General features: G+C 39.2%; 1 protein-coding gene across 1 annotated transcript in view; it reads left to right on the forward strand.

Annotated features, from left to right (window-relative positions):
• The first annotated feature begins 3,243 nt into the window (after positions 1-3,243).
• Positions 3,244-26,151, forward strand: part of LOC111153520 (histone-arginine methyltransferase CARM1-like) — a 179,471-nt gene continuing 156,563 nt past the window's right edge. The window contains exons 1-2 of the mRNA XM_022512575.1: positions 3,244-3,373; positions 9,248-9,373. Coding sequence (XP_022368283.1) covers positions 3,244-3,373; positions 9,248-9,373 — 256 coding nt within the window. The remainder of the gene's footprint in view (positions 3,374-9,247; positions 9,374-26,151) is intronic.

Here is a 26,151-nt window from a genome sequence, read left to right on the forward strand (position 1 = left end):
ATGAATCCCGAGAACAGCTCTTGACAGCGAAGTTGTTATTTTATACCCTTTCTTGGGAAGCTCCCACTTTTTTGTTGTCATAGCTGGTAAATCCACATTGGAGCCATTATCCCCAATTGAATGACGACAAGAAGACAGTTTATAGTCTTTAGAAACCACAAGGAGAAAGCTAGTGATCTGAGAAAATGCTGTCTAGACAGAATGTAGACTCCATGGTATTTAGTTACCCTAAAGAGACATTCACAGTGAAATTAAATTTAAATCTAAGAGAAGCAACTTCTCTAGGAAGAGTAGGAGGATTTCACATTTTTATGGAGAAATGAGGAAGCTTTTTCTCTTAATCTCATATTGTAACCAAAAAAACATTTCATAAACCAAAAGATCCCAATCATTTGCCAGAGCTGGAAAAAAGACAACTAGAAAAAAAAAAAAAAAAGCCAGGTTCTGACAAGTTCAGTTGACATTTTGGTATCTGTAATGTTCTGATGTTTCATCTTCTTTGTTTTCTTCATGTGGTTTAGAAAGTTACTTCTGTGACTGTATTGACTTACTTGTTTTAATTTGATACGTATGGATCAATTCTATATGCTGAGTGGTGTGCTGGCTGGAAGGAGGAAACCTGTATGTGGTGGGAAAGAATTGAGGTTAAAAAAAGAACAAGATCTGCTGCTATTTTCCTAGAATTTCTAGGGCTCTCTGGCTCCCAGTCACTTTCCCACTTTGAGAAATGGCAGGGGGAGCTGAAGGATTACTCAGACAAGCATTGTAAATAAATTTGAGGGAGCCGTAGCCTCCTAGGGAAGCTGTTAGGGAAGTGGCATACTATTTCATTAAAGACAGAATGAGAACTTACTTCCTCCTGATTTGAAAATATTGGTCACAGAGGTGTTTAATATTTCATTATGGAGTTAGTTTTGGTGTTTATTTGTTCTGTCTGCTGTGGTCATGTGTAGAAAGAAGGATACAGAAGCAAAGAGGAAATGGTGAAAAAAATATTTTAAAGCTGATTCAGAGGCTACAAAGATTAGAAAGATGAGCTAAGTTTGTCTTTTTACTTTGTTTTTAACAATGGATATGGCGGATAGTCCATGAGCTTGAACGGAGTGAACTTGAATCTGAACTTGAGTGATGCCAATGGCGGTTCCAGTCATGTTAGCAGTTGTGGTCCTTGCTGTGTACCAGATCCTTCAGGGGAATCAGAGATGGAGAGGTCCCAGTTCCTGCTCAGGAATGGTGAGACATCTTGCAAAATTTATAAGATGTGGGTGCAAATGAGAAAAGAAGCTAAGGGCCGTAAGGGAGGTATGAAGAGCTCTTGGGGCAGTGAGGTAAGGGAGATACATATGCCAGTTGGGGTCAGTCACGGAAGGTACCATGGAGGTGGTGGCATATGAAATGGACTTTATAAATTGGGTGATATTTTCAGTAGCAGAAGGGGAACCATATCCCTTCAGAAGTCACACTCTTGAACTTTACATCCTTACTGCCTCCATAATAATGAACCCTTTTTGGAGATCAGCCGGTTGTTAGTTTGGCTATATAGCATATGTATAGGGGTTAGGGGTTGTTTGGGGAGAAGCAGAAAAGGGGCTTGAGGGGTTTACAGTTTTGGGAGTGATCTGTGCTTTAATATTCAGTGTGTGGGGTGAAAGGGTGGGGGTAGGGAGAAGCCTGTCAAAGTTTGAGCAGAACTTTGCAGTGACTGCACATATGCCTCATTAATTGAAATCTGGAAGCTTGGAATGATGTGAACTCATTTGTAGTTGCAAGAGAGATTACAGTGGAGAGACTCAATCTTGAGGTCGAGCCCCATGTCGGGCTCCACCCTGCTCACACATGTTCTCTCTCTCTCTCAGTCTCTCTTTTTTTAAAAAAAATGTAATGAAACCATAGAATGAGCAAGGTCAAGGCAGTCAGTGAATGTGTTCTTAGACTTGACCCAGAAAGATGATCCATAAAAGGAAATACTTGATAAATTGGGTCTCATCAAAATTCAAAACTTTTTATAGACGATCTTGTTAAGAGGATGAAAAGTCAAACTACAGGATGGGAGAAAACACTTGCAAACCACATATATATATAACCAAGGACCCATATCTAGAACAAAAGAGGAACTCTGGAAGCCCCATAGTTAAAAAAAATAATGGGTAAAACACATGAACAGAAGCAGATATACAGATGGTAAATAAGCACGTGAAAAATATTCAGCATCATAGTCATCAGGGTAGTGCAAATTAAATCCACAATGAGATAACACTACACAACGATAGAAATGTGTAAGCAAAAAATAGTGACAACACCAAATGTTGTCAAGGATGTAGAGAAACTGGATCATTCGTCCATTCCTGATGGGGATTTGAAACAGCACAGTCACTCTGGAAAACAATTTGATAGTGTCTTATAAAACTGTATGTGCAATTACCATCTTTATAAAAGTTTAGTAAAATGATATTCACATAGGGGCGCCTGGGTGGCTCAGTGGGTTGGGCCCCTGCCTTCAGCTCAGGTCATGATCCCAGGGTCCTGGGATCAAGCCCCGCATCGGGCTCTCTGCTCGGCTGGGAGCCTGCTTCCCTTCCTCTCTCTCTGCCTGCCTTTCTGCCTACTTGTGATCTCTGTCTGTCAAATGAATAGATAAAATCTGTAAAAAAAAATGATATTCACATAAAAATAAACAATAGAAAAGTATTGAAGTCAAATGCCATACAGAGAAAAAAGGCAGGAAGGGAAAAAATAACATCCCCACCAATACTGAAAGCATGCTAGGAAAGTAAGTGCTCTAAAATGTGTCTGGAAGGTTAAATTTTTTTTAAAAAAATCAGAGAAATTAAGAAAATTTACACAGGACATGCAAGAATAACACAAAGAAGAATTAGCAAACTCATAAACAAAATGATAGAATTCAAGAATATACTTAGGAATAAAATAAATAATTAAAAGTAAAGTAATTTTAGAAGTGAAGATTAAATTAGAAGCAACAAGAAATATGTCAAATAAGGGAGAAAAGATGGAAAAATATTTAAATGTAAAACGAAGTAAAAGGGAGTCAAAAGAAAGTTATAAATATCAATGCTCAGCACAGATGATCCAACTACATACATACATGAGAGTCTGGGAAGAAGGTAACAGAGCAAAGACATAAAACAAATACAAAAATTATAATTGAGAAAATTTTGCCAACATAAAAAAAATTGAAAATACCTATTGAAAGAATAACTTTATAACTGAAAATATGGACCTAGAATGGCTAGCATAAGACACATTCTGGCAAAAATTACCTTTCGAGAAAGAGATGACCCTTTGGACATCTGGGCAACATTAGCATTTTACCCACAAGTGCCAGAAAAGTCGATTACCATCAGTCTTTTTGATGGTAACACGATTCCCTAGAAGAAAATGGATGAACATACCAGAGATCCACAGAGAAAGAAAATGTGAACCGGGGATTCTATATCCAGAAAAACCTGACCTTCAAAAACGTAAAAGACAAAGACAATGATTGGCATGCGAGAGTTCAGGAAATGTTATTCCCATGAGCCTTCTTAAGCAATCTACTGAAGAACTTGTTTCCCTGAGCCCTAGAGATTCTACTAGTGAGGAGGGTATGTGCTACAGTGAGTGCTCTGAATTGTGTAAGACCGACGAATCACAGACTTATACCCTTGAAACAAATAATACATTATATGGTTTTATTTTTTTTTTAAAGATTCTACTAGACAATGACTGTGGACAACCACACTTAAGAGAGGCATGTACTTGGAACTGGCGGGGAGCACGAGATCGTAGCTGGATGGTGGCTGAAGGGAGACATGGTATTGTGTGCTGGTTGTCTAATGCCAGGCTGCAGATCTAGTATAACTAGAATACAACATGTAGAGGAAGAGTTAGCATTTGCCAAAACACCCCACAAAACCCAAAAAACCCAACCCAAACCGGACCAACAACCAGACAACCGTTTCAGCAGTCACATTGGGTGATGATAGTTTTGGTCTCCTGACACTGATGTCTTTTTTTTTTTTTAATCCATTTTTTTAAATTTAATTTCTTTTCAATGTAACAAAATTTATTGTTTAAGCACCACACCCAGTGCTCCATGCAATACGTGCCCTCCATAATACCCACCACCAGGCTCCCCCAACCTCCCACCTCCCGCCCCTTCAAAACTCTTAGATTGTTTTTCAGAGTCAGAAATTGGAGGGGGAGTTGAACCATGAGAGACTATGGACTCTGACACTGATGTCTTAACGGCCAGGCTTCCATTTCTTTGTCTCTATCTCACCCATGGATGCTACCCCGATTCTCAACTCTGAAACCTCCTCCAAAGCCCTGTCTTGCATTTCCCACATACCTTTGCATTCTCTTCATTTCTTTTCTGCTGTTCACACTTGGCCCCCTTCAACTTGAATCAGTCAATCCACTTTCAGTTTTTACTCAGCAAGCGAGAGCCTAGGATCGAATCTTTCAAACACAAAATTCTCCGAAGGAGAGGGAGAAGCTGTGATGTATCCTTTATTGCTATTTTGCCATGTCTCATAGGAAACTATGTGGTTAATACCATCAGCACTGATGCCAATTTTAATATTAGATTTTGGGTGTTCTGTAATCCTGTCCTTTTTCCTTTACACTCCTTTCCTGTGGTTAAAGTTGCTAGAAATAATAACTGCATACTTATCTATACACTTTATTCCATCTATAGAGGTGCTGTTCTATAATCATGTAGCTCTCTATTTCTAGAAAACATCTTCCTTAGGCAGCCTAAGTTCATATTTCTAGACAGGAAAATACTAAAAGGGTCACTTAGCAAAGAATTGGCACCAATGCCATATTAACTGTCATAAATGCCATGAGTACTCTTCTTTCCGGGGGGGGGGGGATATATATATTAAGATATATATATATCTTAGAACCTCTGTTCTAGACCATACCTGATACGAAAGTTCTTGGTCGGCCAGCATTGTAACTTTCATATGGAGGGAGGTCTTTTGCATTTGCAAGGACTGAAAGAGGAGGGTGCCAATGCGGAGCAGAAGAGAAATATTGCTTAATAGAGCCAAGAGCAATTCTCTTGATCTTACTCTGTGGCATTTTCCATGTTTACCTGTAAAATGGATGGAACATGGATTTCTTTGTGTGTCTCTGGGAATCCTCTCGGATGAGAGTAGGTAGAAGATAGAACAGGCATCTGGACCACCACCATCACGATGTTCTTTTGAGAAGCTTCTGGGAGAGCAAGTGGCATTTTCCTAGGGAAGGAGCAGCAAGGCTCTTTGCTTTGCTAAAGCTGCCTCAATTTTGTGCACATGGGCTTAACGGTGCTTGTGACTTCGCTACTACTGGCAGATCAGGCCTTGCCCTTTGACGAAGTAAGCAAAGCAATTGTTCAAAAGCAGAATGACAGTAAGTACACAGAAACACCCAGCCTTCTGTACCACTGAAAAGATGAAAGGAGATGTTTGTAAGGAGTCAGAATGTTCTGCAGATGTACTTCTTATAAATGGTGATAATAACTTGGTTGGGAGAAAGATGTCCTGAACCTTAGATCTCCACCTCACCCCTACTTGTCATCATTGTGATCGTATTTCATGGTCTTGGATTTATATGTGTTCCCAACAACTCTTTATTGTATTCCTTAATTTTTCTGATACAGATCCTTTAAATTTAGAAAGACACATTTCTCAGTTGGTGAAATACATTACCATAAGATAGCTGCACTTAATACTGCTCAGATTAGTTAACAGAAGTCAACGAGAATGTTTGTTTTATGTACTTACATGGTCTAAGGATAGGAAATCAGTACCAGTTAGAAGACCAGCAAACAGAAAACATGACAAAATCTTCATTTTTATAAATGATCTTGAAAATAAGAATTGAGATAACACTTGTGTCAGGTGCATTTATTCCTAGATCAATTGGCTACATTTACTCCTAAATCAATATTTTTGAATTAGTAAACTACCAGTTAATATCTAATACATAAGAGAATTAAAAGAATGGTAATACCCACCATGAATGAGATTGTGGTAAAATACACTAGTGATGCTAGCATATCTTTTATTGGATTGCTTGTATTTTCTGATTGTTAAAAATAAATAGTCTCATAGAAAACTCAAGGCACAGCCTTATAAAGGGAAAAATAAAAATCATCCCAAATCTCTCCATGGAGAGAAAACCACTGATGACATCTTGGTTTATCTCTTTTTCAACAGCTCTCTCTGAAGATAAACACATTAAATTGCTACAATAACATTACACATGCTGTTTTGCAACCTGAACATGGAGGTCTCATGTTCCACTTAACCAATTGTGTACACAGTGGTAGACTCTGCTTCTTTGCATTTTGTCACGATAGTAAACAACTCTAAAATGAACGTCCTTAACTATACACTCATACACACTTGATAAAGTACATCCTGGAGGAAATGATTATGAGGAAAATGATTACTAGCAAAGATTACATAGACTTTACATTTTTAAAGATTTTATTTTATTTTTTTATTTATTTGACAGAGAGAGATCACAAGTAGGCAGAGAGACAGGCAGAGAAAGAGGGGGGAAGCAGGCTCCCTGCTGAGCAGAGAGCCCGACGTGGGGCTTGATCCCAGGACCCTGAGATCATGACCCGAGCTGAAGGCAGAGGCTTTAACCCACTGAGCCACCCAGGTGCCCCACATAGACTTTACATTTTGAACCCTATGGGCAGACTACCTCCTAGAAATTTATATTCCCAGTAATTGCTATTCACTATTGTCTCATACCCTTTCCAGTATTTGATATTGTTAGTATATATTTTTTAAAATATTGACAGGTAAAAATTTAGACCTCATTCTTTTAGTACACATTTCTTTGAATATTATTGTAATTCATTACTCACATTCTGATTTTTGCTATTGGCATTTTACTAGTTGTCAATTACCTCCCGATCCCTCTACTAACTTTTCAATAAGGATGCTTGTTTCTTCTTATTTTTTAGAGTAAACTGTTCCTTGGGGATATTCAATCTTCGTTGGGTGTGCTGAAAATATTTTCCCAGCTTATTGCTTTTTGGGTTTGTTTAAAGTATTTATTTATTGCCAAATGTAGATTTAAAAAAATTAAGTAGTTACTTAAGTACTTACTGGATTTTATGGCATGCTTAAAAAGACCTGTTCCACCCATATTTAAACAGAGGATAGGAGAGGATATAGGAAAGAGGATATATGGGAAAGCGTTTTGCAATGTCTGAAAGTCGGATAAAACAGCACCTCATTTTATACCCTAACCAAATCACAACAGAACAAACAAACAGATAACAGCAAAATAAAAAATTCTGACCATATCTGATTTAGGAGAACTGAACCAGATAAATTTTGAAGCTTTCTATCTCTGCTGGGATGCCATACAGTCAATATATGGAGAAGTGCTTTCACTGATCCAAAAAATATTTATTAAGTACGGGGTACTGTGCTGGGTTTTGGTTCAGAGAAAAAAAGATAATGATTTGAAAAAAGAAAATAAGATCACTCCTGCCCGCACAGAGTTCACAGACTGCAAGGTACTGTAGAAGATTAGCATCCATCCCTCATCCTACTCCAACACCATGAGAAAACAATTGGTCAATGCAGAAAATCCTGATTTCCTGGTTGGGGGAAGGGGAACCCATTTCTTGTGATTTAAAGAAAACACATTGTCTAGAAGAGCCCAAGCTCCCTTCTTCTGCATCTCTTCACAGCTGCCTCTCGGCAAGGGGACACTGATGCCTTTGAGACACGGACTGGGCTGTAATAATTAAACCTGTAATCATGCTGTACACCAAGAAAATGTTTTCAAAACATCTGCACTCTTTAACCAGCCAAGATATTTTATGAACAATATTTGTGAAAGCTTCCATCAGGAAGTATTCATTCATTTGAAGTAATGGATGAAAATATTTGAAAATATTTGGTCATCTTAATTAACTGTGTGTGTGTGTGTGTGTGTGTGTGTTTTGAATGTGTGTATATGAATGGGCCACATACTTGTGTAAAAGAATTTTATATATAACTATTTTTTTAAAGATTTTGTTTATTTGACAGACAGAGATCACAAGTAGGCAGAGAGACAGGCAGAGAGAGAGAGGGAAGCAGGCTCCCTGCTGAGGAAAGAGCCTGATGTGGGGCTTGATCCCAGAACTCTGGGATCATGAACTGAGCCGAAGGCAGAGGCTTTAACCCACTGAACCACCCAGGTGCCCCAATGTATAACTATGTTTTAAAGTTAAAACACTTCCTGTATTTGATTTTGTAAGGGAGAATGGAAGACATTAAGGATGGAAACTAAGATCTAGTCTAGAATGAGAGAAATGACCATAGCCCCATATATCCCATAGTCCCAACCATATCATCAGGATTTTAAAAATTATTTTTGCCTTTATTATTCAGTCGTCACAAAAAGCTTGGGAAATATCAATACTTCTATTTTACATAGTGAAATAATGTGTCTAAGTGTGATTCGGTGATTGAAGTCCCTAGGTTAGTAAATATCAGAGATGAAAACCAAACCCCAAGTTTATTACTTTTGCCACCACTCTACAGCCATCCCAGTGTTCAAGGCCTGCTTAACTTGTAAAAGGAGGAATAGCCAGTTACTTCCCAATTACCCATGCATGAACCTGGTGAGAGCCTAGCCACTCACCACCGGCCCTGCGTGCAGAACCCAAGCACCCTCTTTATTGTGCTTGCCTTGGGCCAATGTGGTAAGAGCATCAATGGGCTTCAGAGTCAAATTTAATCTTAGGCTTTAATCCTGGTTCTGCCCTTACTAGCTGTGCACATTTGGACCTGAGCTCTCTGCCTCGCCTCTACCCAGGAACCCTGGCAGCGACAGCACTTACAAGGAAGACCGTGTGAACTCTCTGGCATATACTAAGTGTTCAGGAATCACCAGGGACATAACTTGGGCTCTCCCGGGATGCCTTCAAGAGACACAAAACCCACTGGGGAATAGGAGGTTTAAAGGGAATGGGGCCCTGGACATAAAAACAAGAGCCACTAAGAGTTAGTTTTGACTCTGTGCTAACCCACATGCGAAGAACTGCTACGGGGCCACAGTTAATTCCCGTTTTATTGCGGATCCTCCTACTGCCTTATGTCTCACGAGGGATTCTATTACGAAAGAAATGGGGAGCCTTGAAAAAAGGAGAGAAATGTAGGGATGGCATTGCTGAACCTTTTTACAATGCTCAAAAATGGATTTTCCTAATCCCCACCACTTTTTTTTCCATCCTCTGTAGCCGATGGCGTGTGTGTCTTCAAATGCTTACTCAACAGAGACACTGAATGTTGCCGCGTGGGGAAGGAATCCGTCTTGATTACACTGGGATACAACAGCATTTTGCTGAAGTTTGAGTCTCACGCTGGTAAGTTTGGGGCCTGTCCTGAGCCCTTCCTTGCCTTTCCTGAGGACAAGTCTTTGGACTGGTTAGCTTTGCTGTTACTGGCTGGTTGGCTTTTGGCAGTGTGTTTCCTGTTGTGACCTGTCATGGACTGAGGGAAGGATTTGAAACTAGTGCTGGCACTTACTTGATCCCATGGCTGGGGATTAACCAGCCTTTTCCTAGACTATGAGGATGTTTTTATTCTTAACCACGCCCTCCCCCTTTGGTCCTCCTTCCTCCAGAGCTGCAGGAGAGGATGGCCACCAAGGATGGTCCCGGTCTTCCATCACTCTTGTTGCTTCTCCTTGACGACGAGGCTGTTCGCAGAAATGTGACTTTTCAATTTGAGTGACATTCAGAATGATTTCGTCTTGTTTTTTTACCTTTGAATCATACCAAAAGGTATGACGAATACCAAACAAGCAGGGAGGTAAACTGAAGTAAAATTAAGTGTTTTAAGAAAGGAAGAAAAGACACTCTGGAAGAGATCAGCTCTGATAAAGAAATTAAGGCTAGCAGTGCCTTGGGTCTGCGTTAGATGTTTGATGGTCTTTTCTTTGACTTGATATAAATTGATTCTTTGTACTTACGGTGTTAATCCAGGCAACGTAAAGTATTAGCAGTGGTACGTGTTCTCCTCAGGTTAGCTGAAGTACCCTAAGCTGTTTGATTATCAGTAACTACTTGGGATAAAGAAATTAACCTGGTTTCTTATTTTGAAATTCCACTCACACGGGCATCAGCTAGAGCAAGGAATTTGCTCAACACATGTCTGTCCATTTGTCCATCTTATGTTTATGCTGCATTTTGGAGTAAATTATAGTAACCAACACATTCTAACACCATGTACTTCCAGCTGCATATCATTAACTAGAATTCAAAATTTGTTTGTAATTTTTTTCTATGAAAGTGAAATTTACATACCTCACAATGCACAAATCTCAAAACACCATCATTCGTAAGAGTTGCCTCATAGCCTTTCCCCATCACTCCTTACATCTGTCGTTGCAGGGGCAATCACTGCTCTGATTTTCTTCTAAACAAAATTAGATTTTACTTGGATTTGACTAGAACTTCCTATAAATTGGATCATTCAGTGTACACTCTCTTTTAGTAAGGTCACTGAGCATATTTTGAGACATCCATGTTGTTGCTAGTGTGAGTAGTTTGTTCACTTTTATTACTAGGTAATAGTCACAATTCGTATATCCATTCTCGTTTCGGTGAATATGGAGACTATCTCCAGGTCTTGGCTATCGTGAGTAAGGTTACTATAAATATTCTCATACCAGTCATTTTGCAGACATATATTTTTTTCATTTCTTTTAGAGCAATACCAGAAGGTAAAATTGCTGGGTCATAGAATAAATGCACGCTTAGTTCTCTAAAAAACAGCCAGAACTTTTCTTTTTTTTTTTAATTTTTTTAATTTATTTTCAGCGTAACAGTATTCATTGTTTTTGCACCACACCCAGTGCTCCATGCAATCCGTGCCCTCTCTAATACCCACCACCTGGCTCCCCCAACCTCCCACCCCACGCCCCTTCAAAACCCTCAGATTGTTTTTCAGAGTCCATAGTCTATCATGGTTCACCTCCCCTTCCAATTTCCCTCAACTCCTTTCTCCTCTCCATCTCCTCTTGTCCTCCATGCTATTTGTTATGCTCCACAAATAAGTGAAACCATATGATAATTGACTCTCTCTGCTTGACTTATTTCACTCAGCATAATCTCTTCCAGTCCCGTCCGTGTTGCTACAAAAGTTGGGTATTCATCCTTTCTGATGGAGGCATAATACTACATAGTGTATATGGACCACATCTTCCTTATCCATTCGTCCGTTGAAGGGCATTTTGGTTCTTTCCACACTTTGGCGACCGTGGCCATTGCTGCTATAAACATTGGGGTACAGATGGCCCTTCTTTTCACTACATCTGTATCTTTGGGGTAAATACCCAGTAGTGCAATTGCAGGGTCATAGGGAAGCTCTATTTTTAATTTCTTGAGGAATCTCTACACTGTTTTCCAAAGTGGCTGCACCAACTTGCATTCCCACCAACAGTGTAAGAGGGTTCCCCTTTCTCCACATCCCCTCCAACACATGTTGTTTCCTGTCTTGCTAATTTTGGCCATTCAAACTGGTGTAAGGTGGTATCTCCATGTGGTTTTAATTTGAATCTCCCTGATGGCTAGTGATGATGAACATTTTTTCATGTGTCTGATAGCCATTTGTATGTCTTCATTGGAGAAGTGTCTGTTCATGTCTTCTGCCCATTTTTTTATATGATTGTCTGTTTTGTGTGTGTTGAGTTTGAGGAGTTCTTTATAGATCCTGGATATCAACCTTTTGTCTGTACTGTCATTTGCAAATATCTTCTCCCATTCCATGGGTTGCCTCTTTGTTTTGTTGACTGTTTCCTTTGCTGTGCAGAAGCTTTTGATTTTGATGAAGTCCCAAAAGTTCATTTTCGCTTTTGTTTCCTTTGCCTTTGGAGACAGATCTCGAAAGAAGTTGCTGTGACTGATGTCAAAGAGGTTACTGCCTATGTCCTCCTCTAGGATTCTGATGGATTCCTGTCTCACGTTGAGTTCTCTTATCCATTTTGAGTTTATCTTTGTGTAAGGTGTAAGAGAATGGTCAAGTTTCATTCTTCTACATATAGCTGTCCAGTTTTCCCAGCACCATTTATTGAAGAGACTGTCTTTTTTTCACTATATATTTTTTCCTGTTTTGTTGAAGATTATTTGACCATAGAGTTGAAGGTCCATATCTGGGCTCTCTACTCTGTTCCACTGGTCTATGTGTCTGTTTTTATGCCAGTACCATGCTGTCTTGGTGATCACAGCTTTGTAGTAAAGCTTGAAATCAGGTAACGTGATGCCCCCAGTTTTATTTTTGTTTTTCAACATTTCCTTAGCAATTCGGGGTCTCTTCTGATTCCATACAAATTTTTGGATTATTTGCTCCAGCTCTTTGAAAAATACTGGTGGAATTTTGATCAGAATGGCATTAAAAGTATACATTGCTTTAGGCAGTATAGACATTTTAACAATGTTTATTCTTCCAATCCAAGAGCATGGAATGGTCTTCCATGTTTTTGTGTCTTCTTCAATTTCTTTCCTGAGTGTTCTGTAGTTCCTCGAGTACAGATCCTTTACCTCTTTGGTTAGGTTTATTCCATAATTAGTTTTATGGTTCTAAAGCGGTTGGACCATCGTATGCTCCCACCAATAATGGATGGGAGTTGTTCCACATCTTTGCCAGTATTTGGTGTTTCAGTCTATTAAATTTGTTTTCCAGTTTATAAAAATTAATTAATTAATTAACTAACTAATTAAATAAAACTTTCTCCATTTTGATAGACATGTGGTTGAATCTCACTGTGGTTTTAATTTACATTTTCCTGATGCGTAGTGATATTAAGCACTTTTTAATGCGCTTATGAATTCAAATCATTTACTTGTTACTAAGTGGTTATTTGTCTATGGAGTTACTGTTCTTCATGTATGTGGGACACCGGGCACATGTCAGACACACAGTTCACGCACATTATCTCCTAGCTTGGAACGTGCTTACTCATTTACATAGTGATGTCTTATGTTGAAAAGAAGTTTTCAAATTTGGTGATGCCATTTTTTTTTTCCTTATTGATTTCAGTATCCCAAGAACTTTTCCTACCCTCAAATTTCGACTGTATTTCCTTCTAGAAGTTTTAAAGTTTAATTTTTGCATTTTATTATTTTTTGTGTGTTTATTATTATTTTCTAATCTCTCTTAATTACTTTTTATATGGTGTGAGGTATGGGGTCAAGGATTACTTTTAGACCATACAGATATCCATTTATTCTAACACTGTGTGTTGAAAAGGCATTTGCAAGTCAAATGACTGTATGCAGACTTGGTCTATTCTAGAGTTCTCTGATCTGCTCCACTTACTTCTTATTATCCTTAGGCCAGTATCCCATTGTCAGGGTTACCTTCAAAGTAACTCTTGAAGTCTGATGGTTCAAGTTTTCTAACTTTGTTTTTTTGTCAAGATTTTTCTGGATAGGGACGCCTGGGTGGCTCAGTTGGTTAAGCAGCTGCCTTCGGCTCAGGTCATGATCCCAGCGTCCTGGGATTGAGTCCCACATCGGGCTCCTTGCTCCTCAGGGAGCCTGCTTCTCCCTCTGCCTGCCATTCTGTCTGCCTGTGCTTGCTCTCTCTCCCTCTCTTTCTCTGATAAATAAATAAATAAGTAAAATCTTTAAAAAAAAAAAAAAGATTGTTCTGGATATTCTTGCTCCTTTACATTCCCATATACATTTTATAATTAAACTGTCAATTAATGTACAATACTTGCTCCAATAAAGACTGAGATTGATCAGTTTGGGGAGGATTGTCATTTTCACAACATTAAGTCTTTTGGTCATTGGCAAGCTGAAAATAGCTCATACTAAGTCACAAGAGACAGTTATTAAATTTTCAGAAATTTGATAGCTTGACATTGGCCAGGGTGGAAGAAATTAGCAAAGTCCCCTGTTGTTTTGTGGGGCGGGAGTTCATTGTTAAATGATTACCAGCATGCCATTACTTTCAGACCAGGAATATGGTATTTCTCTCCATTTATTTAGGGCTTTAATTTTCCCCAGAAGGGGAACATTTTGTAGTTTTCAGCAATGAGGTCATACACAACTGTGACAAATTTATCCCTGAATATTTTATGTTTTTGACTGTATTGTAAACAAAATTTTGAAAACTCACAAGTGTTTTCTGGTGGTATATAATAAATATATTGTCATTAAAAAATTTCCAGTGTGATTAATATACAGTGTTACATTAGTACAATACAGTGATGCAACAATTCTCTGCATTATTCAGTGCTCATCGTAAGTGTGCTCTTAGTCCCCTTTTCCTATTTCACCCCACCAGCCTCCATTCTGGTAAAACTCTGTTTGTTCTCTATAGTTAAGAGTCTGTTTTTCGGTTTGTGTCTTTCTTCCTTTGTTCATGTGTTCTGTTAAATTTCACAAATGAGTGAAATCGTATGGTATTTGTTTTGCCTTACTTACTGACTTATTTCACTTAGCATTATACCCTCTAGATCCATCCATGTTGTTGCAAATGGCAAGATTTCATTCTTTTTGTGGCTGAGTAATATTCCATTACATGTATATGTGTGTGTGTGTGTGTATGTGTATACATATATATATATATATATATATATATATATATATATATATCTCACGTTTTCTTTATGCATTCATATATCGATGGACACTTGCGCTGCTTCCATAATCTGGCATTTATACATAATGCTGCAATAAACATAGGGGTGCATGTATCTTTTGAAATTAGCATTTTCATATTTTTGGGTTAAATATTCAGTAGGGAAATTAGTGGATCATCTGGTAGATCTGGTAATTCTATTTGTAATTTTTTGAGGAATGTTCCTACTGTTTTCCATAGTGGCTGCTCCAGTTGCATTCCCGCCAGCATTGCAAGAGCGTTCATTTTTCTCCACATCTTTGCCAACACTTGTTGTTTCTTGTGTTTTGATTTTAGCCCTTCTGACAGATGTGAGGCGATACCTCTTTGTGGTTTTGATTTGCATTTCCCTGATGATGAGTGATGTTGAGCATCTTTTCAGGTGTCTGTTGGCCCTCTGCATGTATAGTAATGTCTGTTTGTGTCTTTATTTATTTATTTATTTATTTATTTATTTATTCACTTAAAGGTTATTTATGTTTGAGAGGGAGGGGGCAAGCATGCAAATGGTGGGATGGGGGTGGGGTGGGGGTGGGGGTTGGGAGGGCCAGAGGGAGAAAATCTTCAAGCAGACTTTCTGCTTGAGTGCAGAGCCCAGCGTGGAGTTCTGTTCATGACACATGAGATCATGACCTGAGCCGAAACCAAGAGTCAGAAGTTTAACTGACTGAGCCATCTAGGCTCCCTTTGTCCACCTTTTAATTGGATTATTTGAGTTCTTCTGTGTTGAGTTGTAGAAGTTCTTTATAAAGTTTGAGTACTAAACTGTTATCAGACATGTCATTTGCCCATTCAGTAGGTTGTCTTTTCACTACATTGTTTCCTTTGCTGTGCAGAAGCCTTTTAGTTTGATGCAGTCCCCATAGTTTGTTTTAGCTTTTGTTTCCCTTGCCAAAGAAGGCCTATCTAGAAAAAGGTTGCTACAGCTAATGTCAGAGGAAGTACTGCCTGTGCTCTCTTCTTTCAGGTTTATGACTTCAGATATCACATTTAGGTCTTTAATCCATTTTGAATTTATTTTTGCGTATGGTGTAAGAAAGTGGTCCAGTTTCAACCTTCTGCATGTTGCAGTCCAGTTTTCCCAACACCACTTGCTGAAGAGACTGTCCTTTACCCATTGGCTATTCGTCCTTGCTTTGTTGAAGATTAATTGACCATATAGTTGTGGACTAATTTCTGGTTTTTCTGTTCTGTTCTTGCATCTATCTATGTGTCTGTTTTTGTGTCCATACCATTCTGTTTTGATCACTACAGCTTTATTAGATAACTCGAAGTCTGGAATTGTGATGCTTCCAGCTTTGCTTTTCATTTTTAAGGTTGCTTTGGCTATTTGGGGTCTTCCGTGGTTCCACACAAATTTTAGGATTATTTGTTCTAGGTCTGTGAACAATGCTGTTAGTATTTTGATAGGGATTGTATTAAATCTATAGATTGCTTTGGATAATATGGACATTCTAAACAATATTTGTTATTCCTATCCATGAGCATGGAGTATCTTTCCATTTGTTGGTGTCATCGTCAGTTTCTTTCATCAGTGTTTAAAGTTTTAAGACTATAGGTTTTTCAGCTCCTTGGTTAAATTTATTCCTAGGTATTTTATTATTTTTGGTGCAGTTATAAATGGGATCTTTTTCTTAATTTCTTTTTTTGCTACATTATTATTAGTGTACAGAAATGTAATATAATACAAAGCGTATTATGTTGACTTTGTATCCTGCGACCATACTGAATTCATGTATTGGTTCTAATAGGTTTTGGGGGTGTCTTTAGGATTTTCTGTGTATAGTATCATGTCATCTGCAAATAAGGAAGGCTTTATTTCCCAATTTGGATTCCTTTCATTCCTTTTTCTTGTCTGCTTGCTGTGGCTAGGACTTCTAGTACTAAGTTAAAAAAAAGCAGTGAGAGTGGACATCTTGGTCTTGTTCCTGCCTTTGGGGATAAGCTGTTAGTTTTTTAGTTTTTTCCTCATTAAGAATAATTTTAGCTGTGGGTTTTTCATATATGACCTTTATTATGTTGAGGTATGTTCCCTCTAAGCCTACTTTGTTGACAGTTTTTATCATGAATGGATGTTGTACTTTGTCAAATGCTTTCTCTTCATCAACTGAAAGGATCATTTGGTTTTTATCCTTTCTCTTACTAATGTGATACATCATGTTGATTGATTTGCAAATATTAAACCACCCTTGCATCCCAGGAATAAATACCACTTGATTGTGGTGGATGATTTTTTTAATGTATTGTTGGATCCAGTTTGTTAATATTTTGTTGAGGATTTTTGCATCTGTGTTCATCAGAAATAGTGGGCTTTTTTAATGGTATCTTTATCTCATTTTGGTACAACATAATGCTGGCCTCATCAAATGAATTGGAAGCTTTCCCTCCTCTTTTATTTTTTGGAATAGTTTGAGAAAATAGTCATTTACTCTTCTTTAAATGTTTGGTGGAATTTACCTGTGAAGCTTTCTGGTCCTGGACTTTCTGTTGGGAATTTTTTGATTACTGCTTTAATTTCATTGCTGGTAGTTGGTCTGTTCAAATTTTCTATTTCTTCCAGATTCAGTTTTGGGAAACTATGTATTTTTTGGAATTTATCCACTTCTTCTAGGTTTTCCAATTTGTTGGCATATAATTTTTCACGATATTCTCTTAAAATCCTTTGTATTTTTGTGGTGGTGTTTGTTATTTCTTGTCTTTCTGATTTTGTTTATTTGAGTCCTCTCTCTCTCTCTTTTTGATGTATCTGATTAAAGGTTTATCAATTTCGTTTATCTTTTGAAAGAACTAACTCCTGGTTTCATTGATCTCTTCTGTTGTTTTTTTTTTTTTCCTCTAAGTTTATATTTCATTTATTTCTGCTCTAATTTTATCATTTCCTTCCTTCTACTGGTTTTGGGTTTTGTTGTTCTTTTTCCTTGCTCCTTTAGGTCTAAGGTTAAATTATTTGATTGCGATTTTTCTTATTTTTTGAGGTAGGTCTGTATTGCTATAAACTTTTCTCTTAGAACAGTTTTGGTTGAATCACAAAGATTTTGGATGGCTGTGTTTTTATTTTTCATTTGTCTCTCTGTAATTTTGTATTTCCTTTTGATTTCTTGGTTCACCCATTCACTGTGTAGTAGCATGTTATTTATGTTCTTTCCAGATTTTTTTCTTGTGCTTGGTTTCTAGTTTCATAGCATTGTGGTCAGAAAAGATGTATGGTATGATTTAAGTGTTTTTGAATTTGTTGAATTCTGAATGTGTTTTGTGGTTTAGTGTGTGCTCTCTTCTAGAGAATATTCCATGTGCACTTGACAGAATGTGTATTTTGCTGTTGAGGATAGAATGTTCTGAATATATCTGTTAAACCGATCTGGTCCAATGTGTCATGAAAAGCCGTTGTTTCTTTGTTGATTTTCTGTTTGGATGATCCATCTATTGATATAAGTGGGATGTTAAAGTCACCTACCATTACTGTATTACTGTCTGTTATTAGCTGCTTTATCTATTTGGGTGCCTGCATGTTGTGGGACTAATATTTACAGTTCTTACATCTTGTTGTATTATTCTGTTTATGATTATGTTGTGTTTTTCTTCATCTGTTGTTACAAACTTTGTTTTAAAGTTTGTTTCATCTGGTATAAGTATTGCTACTGAGGCTTTCTTTTCACATTCCTTCTCCATGATAAATTCTTTTCTATCCCTTCATTTTGAGTCTGCATGTGTTCTAGGTCTGCAGTGAGTCTTGTAGCCAGCATATAAATGGGTCTTACTTTTTTATCCATTCAGTCACTCCTTGTCTTTTGAATGGAGTGTTTAGTCCATTTATATTCAAAGTAATTATTGATAGGTTTGTACTTATTGCCATTTGGTTACTTATTTTATCGTGGCTTTTGTATTTCTCTGTTCCAATCTTCTCTTGCTTTCTTCTCTCCTAGTTTGCTGGCTTTCTTCAGTGATATACTTGGGTTCTTTCTCTTTATTTTTTGCATATCACCAGTTTCTGAATTGTGGCTACCATTAGGTTTATGAATAACATCTTGGGCATATAGCAGTCAGTTAAATTGATAGGTGCTTACCCATTTTAAAAGCACTAAATTTTTACTCCTCTTGTACCCACATTCTAGATATATAGTGTCATGCTTTACATTCTTCTATTTTTTTGAATCCCTTGACTGATTTTTATAGATAAAAATAACTTTACTGCTTTTATGCTTCATATTTTACTCCTGCTTATAGTCTTTCCTTTCCATTCCAGAGTCTCTTTTAACATTTGTTGCAAGGCTGGTTTAGTGGTAATGAATTCCTTTAACTTTTGTTTGTCTGGGAAGCTTTATCTCTCTCTTTCTATTCTGAATGATAGCCTTGCTGGGTTGAGTATTCTTGATTATAGGTTTTTATCTTTCAGCACTTCAAGTATATCATGTCACTCTCTTTTGGTCTGCAAAGTTTCTGCTGCAAAATCAGCTGGTAGCCTTATTGGGCTTTGCTTGTATGTAAATGTTTTCTTTTCTCTTGATGCTTTTAAAATTCTCTCTTTATCAGTCCTTTTTGCCATATTAATTACTATGTGTTTTGGTGTGGACCTCCTTGGGTTTATTTTCATGGGGGCTCTCTGTGCCTCCTGGATCTGGATTTCTGTTTCCTTCTCCAGATTAAGGAATTTTTCTTCAAATGCATCTACTATTTCTTCAAATACATCTTCTGTCCCCCTTTTTCCCTCTTTTTTTTTTAAGATTTTATTCATTTATTTATTTGAGAGAGACAGAGAGACAGAGATAGTGAGAGAGAGTATGAGCTGAGGGGAGAGGGAGAAGCAGACTCTGCACTGAGAAGGGAGACTGATGTGGGGCTTGATCCCAGGACCCTGAGATCATGACCTGAGCCAAAGGCAGATGCTTAACGACTGAGCCACTGAGGCGCCCTGAGTCCCCCTTTCTCTTTGTTCTTCTTCTGGGATCCCTATAATTCAAATGTTACTATGCATGAAAAGTTCCCTTAATCTCTTTTCATTTTTTTCCCTCTCTCCTTTTCATGCTTGATTTCTTTTCATTACTCTGTCCTCCAGGTTACTGATCTCTTCTTCTTGCTCTCATCTACTATTTATTCCCTCTAATGTATTTCTAATTTCAGTTATTGAGTTCTTCATCTCAGATTGGTTCCTTTTTATGTTTTAATCTCTTTGTTAAGGGTCTCACTGAGGTCCTTCACTCTTCTTTCAAGTCCAGTGAGTATCTTTCTAACCATTTCTTTAAATTCTGTACCAGACATATTATCTCTCTTTCATTTAGGTCTCTTGCTGTGAGGTTTGTCTTTTTGTTTCATTTGGGACATATCCCTCTGTTGGCTCATTTTTTCTAACTCCCTGTGTCTGTTTCTTTATGTTAGGAAGGTCAGTCATGTCTCCTCCTATCGAAAGTCGTGGCCTTTTGAAGAGGTCCTAGAGTGCCCTGTAGTGCCGTGTCTCCTATTCACCAGAACTTAGTGCTTTCAGGGGTGTTTGTATGTGTGTTGCATGTTACCCTGCCTTTGTTGCTGAGCCCTTTTTCCTTCATTCCAGTTATGTGCAGTGGCATTCTTTGCCTATTGTGGGTGTGCTTGTGTTGTTAGTGAGCCAGGTTGGGGCCGTCTTGGGGGGGTCTTTAGCTGAGTCAGATCAAGGTGGTTGCCAGAAATGCAGTAGCACTGAACTGCAGGTGCACTTTCCCTGTGTTGTCCCCTGAGACGATTTTGTTGGTAGGTGGGACCTGTAGTCAGACCAGGTGTCTGCCTCCAGCCCAGTGTGGGGGCCTGAGTTGGACTGGTGTATGTGGTTATCTTCCCCTCTCCCTAGGGCAGGAGTCAGTTTGGAGTGGTGCTAGCGCCTGTTAGGGCTCCATGCACACTGCTACATTTGTGGCACCACTTTGAATGGACTCCTACGGAGGGTCTGATGGAGGGAGCACATCTTCAGGAGAGTGTGGAGGTGGGGCATGCATCTGCTCTGGGAGGGGGCTGAGTTGGAGGGAGCAGTTCCACAGGAGAACACAGGGGTGGGGTGCATGGTATTAGCAAGGTTTGCATGGGAGAACATCAGCAACCTCCCAGGAAAATCCCTGCTGAGGCCAGGTTGGAGGGGTCAGACCTAAGAAACATGTGAGAGCAGAGGAATTATTAGGGAGCTAGGTTGAGTGTATTCCCACTGCATTCATTCCTGCAGGTGTCCCTGTATCTAGGTTACAGAGTGGGGGATGAAGATGGCACCGACCAGCTCCTTTGTTCTTGGAGAAGTCTCTCAAAGATCCCTGTTCCTTAAGCGCAGGCCCCGAGGAACAAATCTCCCTCCTGCTTCTGCACTGTATCTGAGCAGGGCTCTTAATAAAGGCATGGACTCAGTTTCCTGTCACCTTCAGGCTCTCCCAGAGCTGCACCCACTGATTTATAAAGTTCCAGATGTTAAACCCCACTGATTATAAGAACTTAAGAAGTTAAGCCCCTCTGGTTTTCAAAGCCAGGTGTCATGAAGATTCATACAGGTCTCTTGTGCCTAGGGTGTGTGCTGTGATCTCTTTCTCTCCCCTTTCCATGCCTGCAATGTCCCTCTTTCCTGAAAACAGTCCTGTGGGTCAGTTTGGTTCCTGACGTGTATCCACCTTTCCTGGTCTCATCTCTACGTTTAGTCGTGGAGAGTGTTCTGCCAGCCTTCACATAATTTTCTGGGTTATTTACCCTGATGTAGGTGGTATCTAGTTATATCCATGGAAAAAATTAAACCCAGGATTATCCTACTCTACCATCTTCCCTGGACGTCTTTGATTAATTTTTAATATTAATGTTGGATACCACAGCCATTTATATTCACTTGCTAATTCTAGTAGTTATATTTCAGATTCCTAAGATTTTTTTTCTCTAAATAATCTGTCATCTGCCCTTAGAGGTAGCTTTACCTGTTTTCTGATCTTTAAGCCTTTTATGTTTTTTCTGGAGTATTTGAAATTCTTATGACTTCCAGTACAATGTTGAATGGACCTGGGAAAGTAGTTGTCCTTGACATTCTCCTAATTGTAGGGGAAAGTCCAGTTGTCACCATTAAGTATAATGTTTGCAGTACATCTTTTGTGGCTGCCATGTATCACACTGGGGCAGTTTACTTCTTGCTGGAAGTTATTATCAAAATTTGGCATTAGATTTTGTCAAATATTTTTCTGGATCTATTGAGATTATCACATTCTATAAATTTAGTGAATTACCTAGAATGAAATTGTTTGTATAGAACTAGTATTATTTCTTTGTTAAATTTTTGATAGAATTCACCCATGAAAGTCACTGGGGTTTAAGGTTTTATTAATGGAAATAAAATTTATGTAATAGGTATAGGACTCTTCAGATTTTCTTCTTGTGTCAATTGACATTTTGTATTCTTTCATGGAATTGTTCCATTTCATCTAAGATTTCAGATTTCTTCATAGTTTACATGTTATTTAATTGTATAATATCATTTAATTATATAAATTATTTAATATATATATATATAAATTATTTAATGTATAATATCTATCATAATTTCTCCTGTATTTTCCTGATACTGATTATTAATGTCTTTTTTCTAAAATCAGTCTAGCTAGAGGTTTATCACTTTTATCAGTCTTTTCAACAAATTAGTTTTGGTTGCATTATTTTCTCTATTATTTACTTATTTTCTATTTCATTGATTTCTGCTCTTTAAAATTTTCTTTCTTGGGATGCCTGGGTGGCTCAGTGAGTTAAGCCTCTGCCTTAGGCTCAGGTCGTGATATCAAGGTCCCAAGTCGGGATCTCAGCTCAGCAGGGAGTCTGCTTCCCCCTCTCTCTCTGCCTGGCTATCTGCCTCCTTGTGATCTCTCTCTCTGTCAAATAAATAAAGTAAAAATCTTTAAAAAATGAAAATAAGTAAATAAAATTTTCTTTCTTTGTGCTTTGAGTTTACTTTGGCTTTTTGTTATAATTTCTTATAGTGAAACTCTAAGTCATTAATTTTACTTTTTTATTCTTTTCTAATGTAATTTCTTAAAGCCACTAATCTTTCACTAATTATGACTTATATAACTAGACTTTGATATGTTGCATCTCCATTATCATTCAATTCAATTACATTATAATTTTCTTCTGATTACTTCTTCGTTTCCTGAGATATTGAGAAGGATTTTAATTTTCACGTACGTGGGAATTTTGTAGACATCCCTCTGTCGTTGAAGCTGGACATTCTAAACGTTGTGCTGTCAAGTGTCTGGTTTCCATTGCCTTCCTGTAAGGCATATTGAGATTTGTTGAGATGGGCGGAGTAGCTAACTTGAGGTTGACTTGATTCTTCTGAGACTTCTTTTTTAGCTTTGCCCTGGCTGGCATAGGGAAGTCTTTACTTCAGGTCTTGTTTAGACATGTTACTTGGGTGTGTCCAATCCTTGGTTTCTACTGTTACATCTGAAGTATTCAGCAAGATCTCTCCACTGTGCTAAACCACGAAGTCTCCTCACGCTGTATTATCTCTGGGAATGGTTCAGCTTAGAGCCCTCTCGTAGTTACTCTTTGCCCACTGTGGTTTTGACCATCTTGTGGAAATCTCCCCTCCACATGTTTTAATGAGGATTTGTTCAGCTGGAAACTCAAGGGGAGCCCTATATAAAAATGTTTCAGTTCTTTCTTCATATGAGAAGAGCTTTCTCTCAAGTAATCTGCTTTAGAAATTCCAGCAGCTTGTCTCGCTGCATGCCAGTCTCTGTATCTTCAACTCAGCGAGACTACTCTGTTCTGTTTTGCTTTCCATACCATGTGCTGCAGTGTGGATAGTGCCTCTCAATAGAAAACAAGGCCAATTGTAGCAGTGTCCTCATTCGTTTCCCTCCTTCTTTCAGGGATCCCAGTTTTGCATTGCCTGCTTGTTGGGCAGTGTCTGACAACACTGTTTCAGATATTTTTTCCAGTTTTCTTGTTTCAGTGGAAGGGAAAGCATGGCACCAGTTAATCTGTCATGATTAGGAGTAGAAGCACTCCCTCTTTCTTTCAAAAGAAAGCAATTCACACGCTCCGAACACTTCAGATTTCTTGGGCTGTAGCAATGGGTATTCAAGAAAAGCCAGAAGCAATCAACATTTTCATTACTTTGGTATACATTCTAGCTCATTCATATAGTTGATGCACATCCCATAAATCAGAGCCTTCTGTTCTGCAAGTCAAGCAAAACAAGTTTCAACTCATAAAGTATTTGCAAACATTTCCTTGCTCTTTTTTTTTTTAAAGATTTTATTTATTTATTTATTTGAGAGAGAGAGAGAACATAAGCAGGGGGAGCGGCAGAGGTAGAGGCAGAGGGAGAAGCAGGCTCCTGGCTGAGCTGGTAGCCCCATGCGGGGCTCGATCCCAGGACCCCAGGATCATCACCTGAGCCAAAGGCAGATGCCTTTCCTACTGAGCCACCCAGGTGCCCCCATTTCCTTCCTTTCAGCGATAATCTGTCTTTTTGACTTTGATATTTCTATAACATATGCAAATGACATATTTCCAGGATCTTCACTTATCTTCCTGTGATCTTTAAGGGTATTTCCAAAAGATTGGCCACAGACCCAGCGAGTTACAGTTACAGACCATATTACAAAGCCATCTGTTTCTGCCAAGAATGGTGAAGAGTGAGATTTTATCTGACTTGCAAGCTAACAAGTTAGTTTGCCACTGTTTCGTGAGTGCTAACAGAAGACACAAGATTCTTGGCTCAGAAATAAAGACTTTCTGACTCAGAGAAAGAGCGGTAGCCTGAGAATTCGCATACTCTTGGTTCTCTGTACTCCAGTAGCCGCAGGCAGATGCAGGGGCAAAACAGGCATCTGCACCAGCAGTGGTATGCATTACAGGAGAGGAACACTAAGCTTGGAGAACCCACAGTCTTAAAGGAGGTGGCAAGCAGCCTAGCTCTTTGTTCCAGAGGAAGATACTGCTTCATACCCCAGGGTTGCTTGGTGCATCCACAGCCCTGAGAAATAGCCCAGGCTGAGAGGAGTCCGGGCGTCGCATGCTTGGCATATCCAGTAACACATGTATGAGTCCCAGCAAGAGAGCCGTGGAGGAGTATCTCCTGACGCTTGTCCTCTGTGAGAAGGAGGGAGGTTTCTCCATTACGGACCCCTACAGGATGACTGTACCGGGAATTTCGTTCATAGGTCACATTACAGTGTACAAATGCATATGTGTGCAACCTTGGCCGGGAAACCATGCACAGACGAGGCAATTGAGAATGTCTTTTACAGTGGAAAGAAAACACCAGTGGTGCAGAATGTTCCCCCGGGGGGGTCTCTTAGCAATTCAGTCGAGCCAGGCCTCTGGTTTCAGCCACCTGTACCCCTGGGGGTCAGTCATTCCAGCGGGCCCTGGAAGTGTAGACTGACAGCACCGAATGGAGAGACAAACCAGCCTCTTGGCACTTTTTGTTTGCTCGAGGAGGCCAGGCATCCATTAGAATTAATTCACATATTCTTGAAGCAGAAATAAAACCAGAGAGCCAGATAGCAGTAAACAAAAAGCAATTTAGAAACAGACTCAGTGAGTACAAAATCACTACCTTAGCACGGTTAGACTCGCCCTGGAAGCCAAGCAAGACAGGCCTGGACCCACAAGGCTCGTAAAGTGCCCTTCTCAGGCAACGCGGCTCGCAAACTCTGGGGCCTGCGTCTGTGTAGGCCTCTTGGTGAGACCTCCTCCCTGTTAAAAGTCAAACAAAGAAGTCAAAGTTAATACACAAGTTTTGAGTACTGAGTGGAGTTTGAATAAAACATACACGGGGGAGTCCTGTTTTCCCAGCAGCGGGCTCCTAGATGAAGAGAGAAGGCGATATTTGGAGGTCCAACTGCAGTCCAGATCGGATTACATCTGAGTCAGAATTTTTTTAATTTTTGTTTTTATTTTTTTATTTTTTGGACATAGCTTTTAGAAACTGTACTTCCTCTCAACCTTATTTCCATTTTTCTGGCTGAGCCGCTTAAGACCCCTCAGTGGTCATTGCCACACTTCAATGGCCTGAGAGGCGGGCCCTGTGGTCCAGTCCACCGTGGGAGACCAAGAGAGGGCACATGTGCCTTCAGACCAGGCTGCAACTTCGGGTCACGTAGCAGTAAACTTGGGAGTTGGAGCAGTCCTTGAACTGAAATTCCTGCTCAGTCACCACCTTTCAGAAGCGGCCAGCTCTTCCTTTTCTACCCCCTCAGGATCTCCGTAGAAGTGGAGACCAGGCATGACGTTGCCTGGGGTTCACGGGAGACGGTGCCACACATGAGCAGAATGTCCCAGGTCAACTCCCACCACAACACGCCCACTCAGTGTACTGCCTTGTTGTTGCTCGGAGTGGCAGGGTCCACACAGTACAGAGAAGAGGCTGTGTCCCACAGAGCGATGGCAAACAGGTTAACCTAAGCTGTCACTGTGGGAGGCTGGTGGTCCCCCGTGGGATCAGTAGCCAGCAGAAGTCAGCACTCCTGGCAGGCTCCTGGGATCTGTTCCGTGAAGAGGCCGTGAGACGTGTGGC

The sequence above is a fragment of the Enhydra lutris genome, unplaced genomic scaffold (assembly GCF_002288905.1).
Source record: "Enhydra lutris kenyoni isolate GAN:26980312 unplaced genomic scaffold, ASM228890v2 scaffoldscaffold33, whole genome shotgun sequence".
In the NCBI taxonomy this organism is placed as follows: domain Eukaryota; kingdom Metazoa; phylum Chordata; class Mammalia; order Carnivora; family Mustelidae; genus Enhydra; species Enhydra lutris.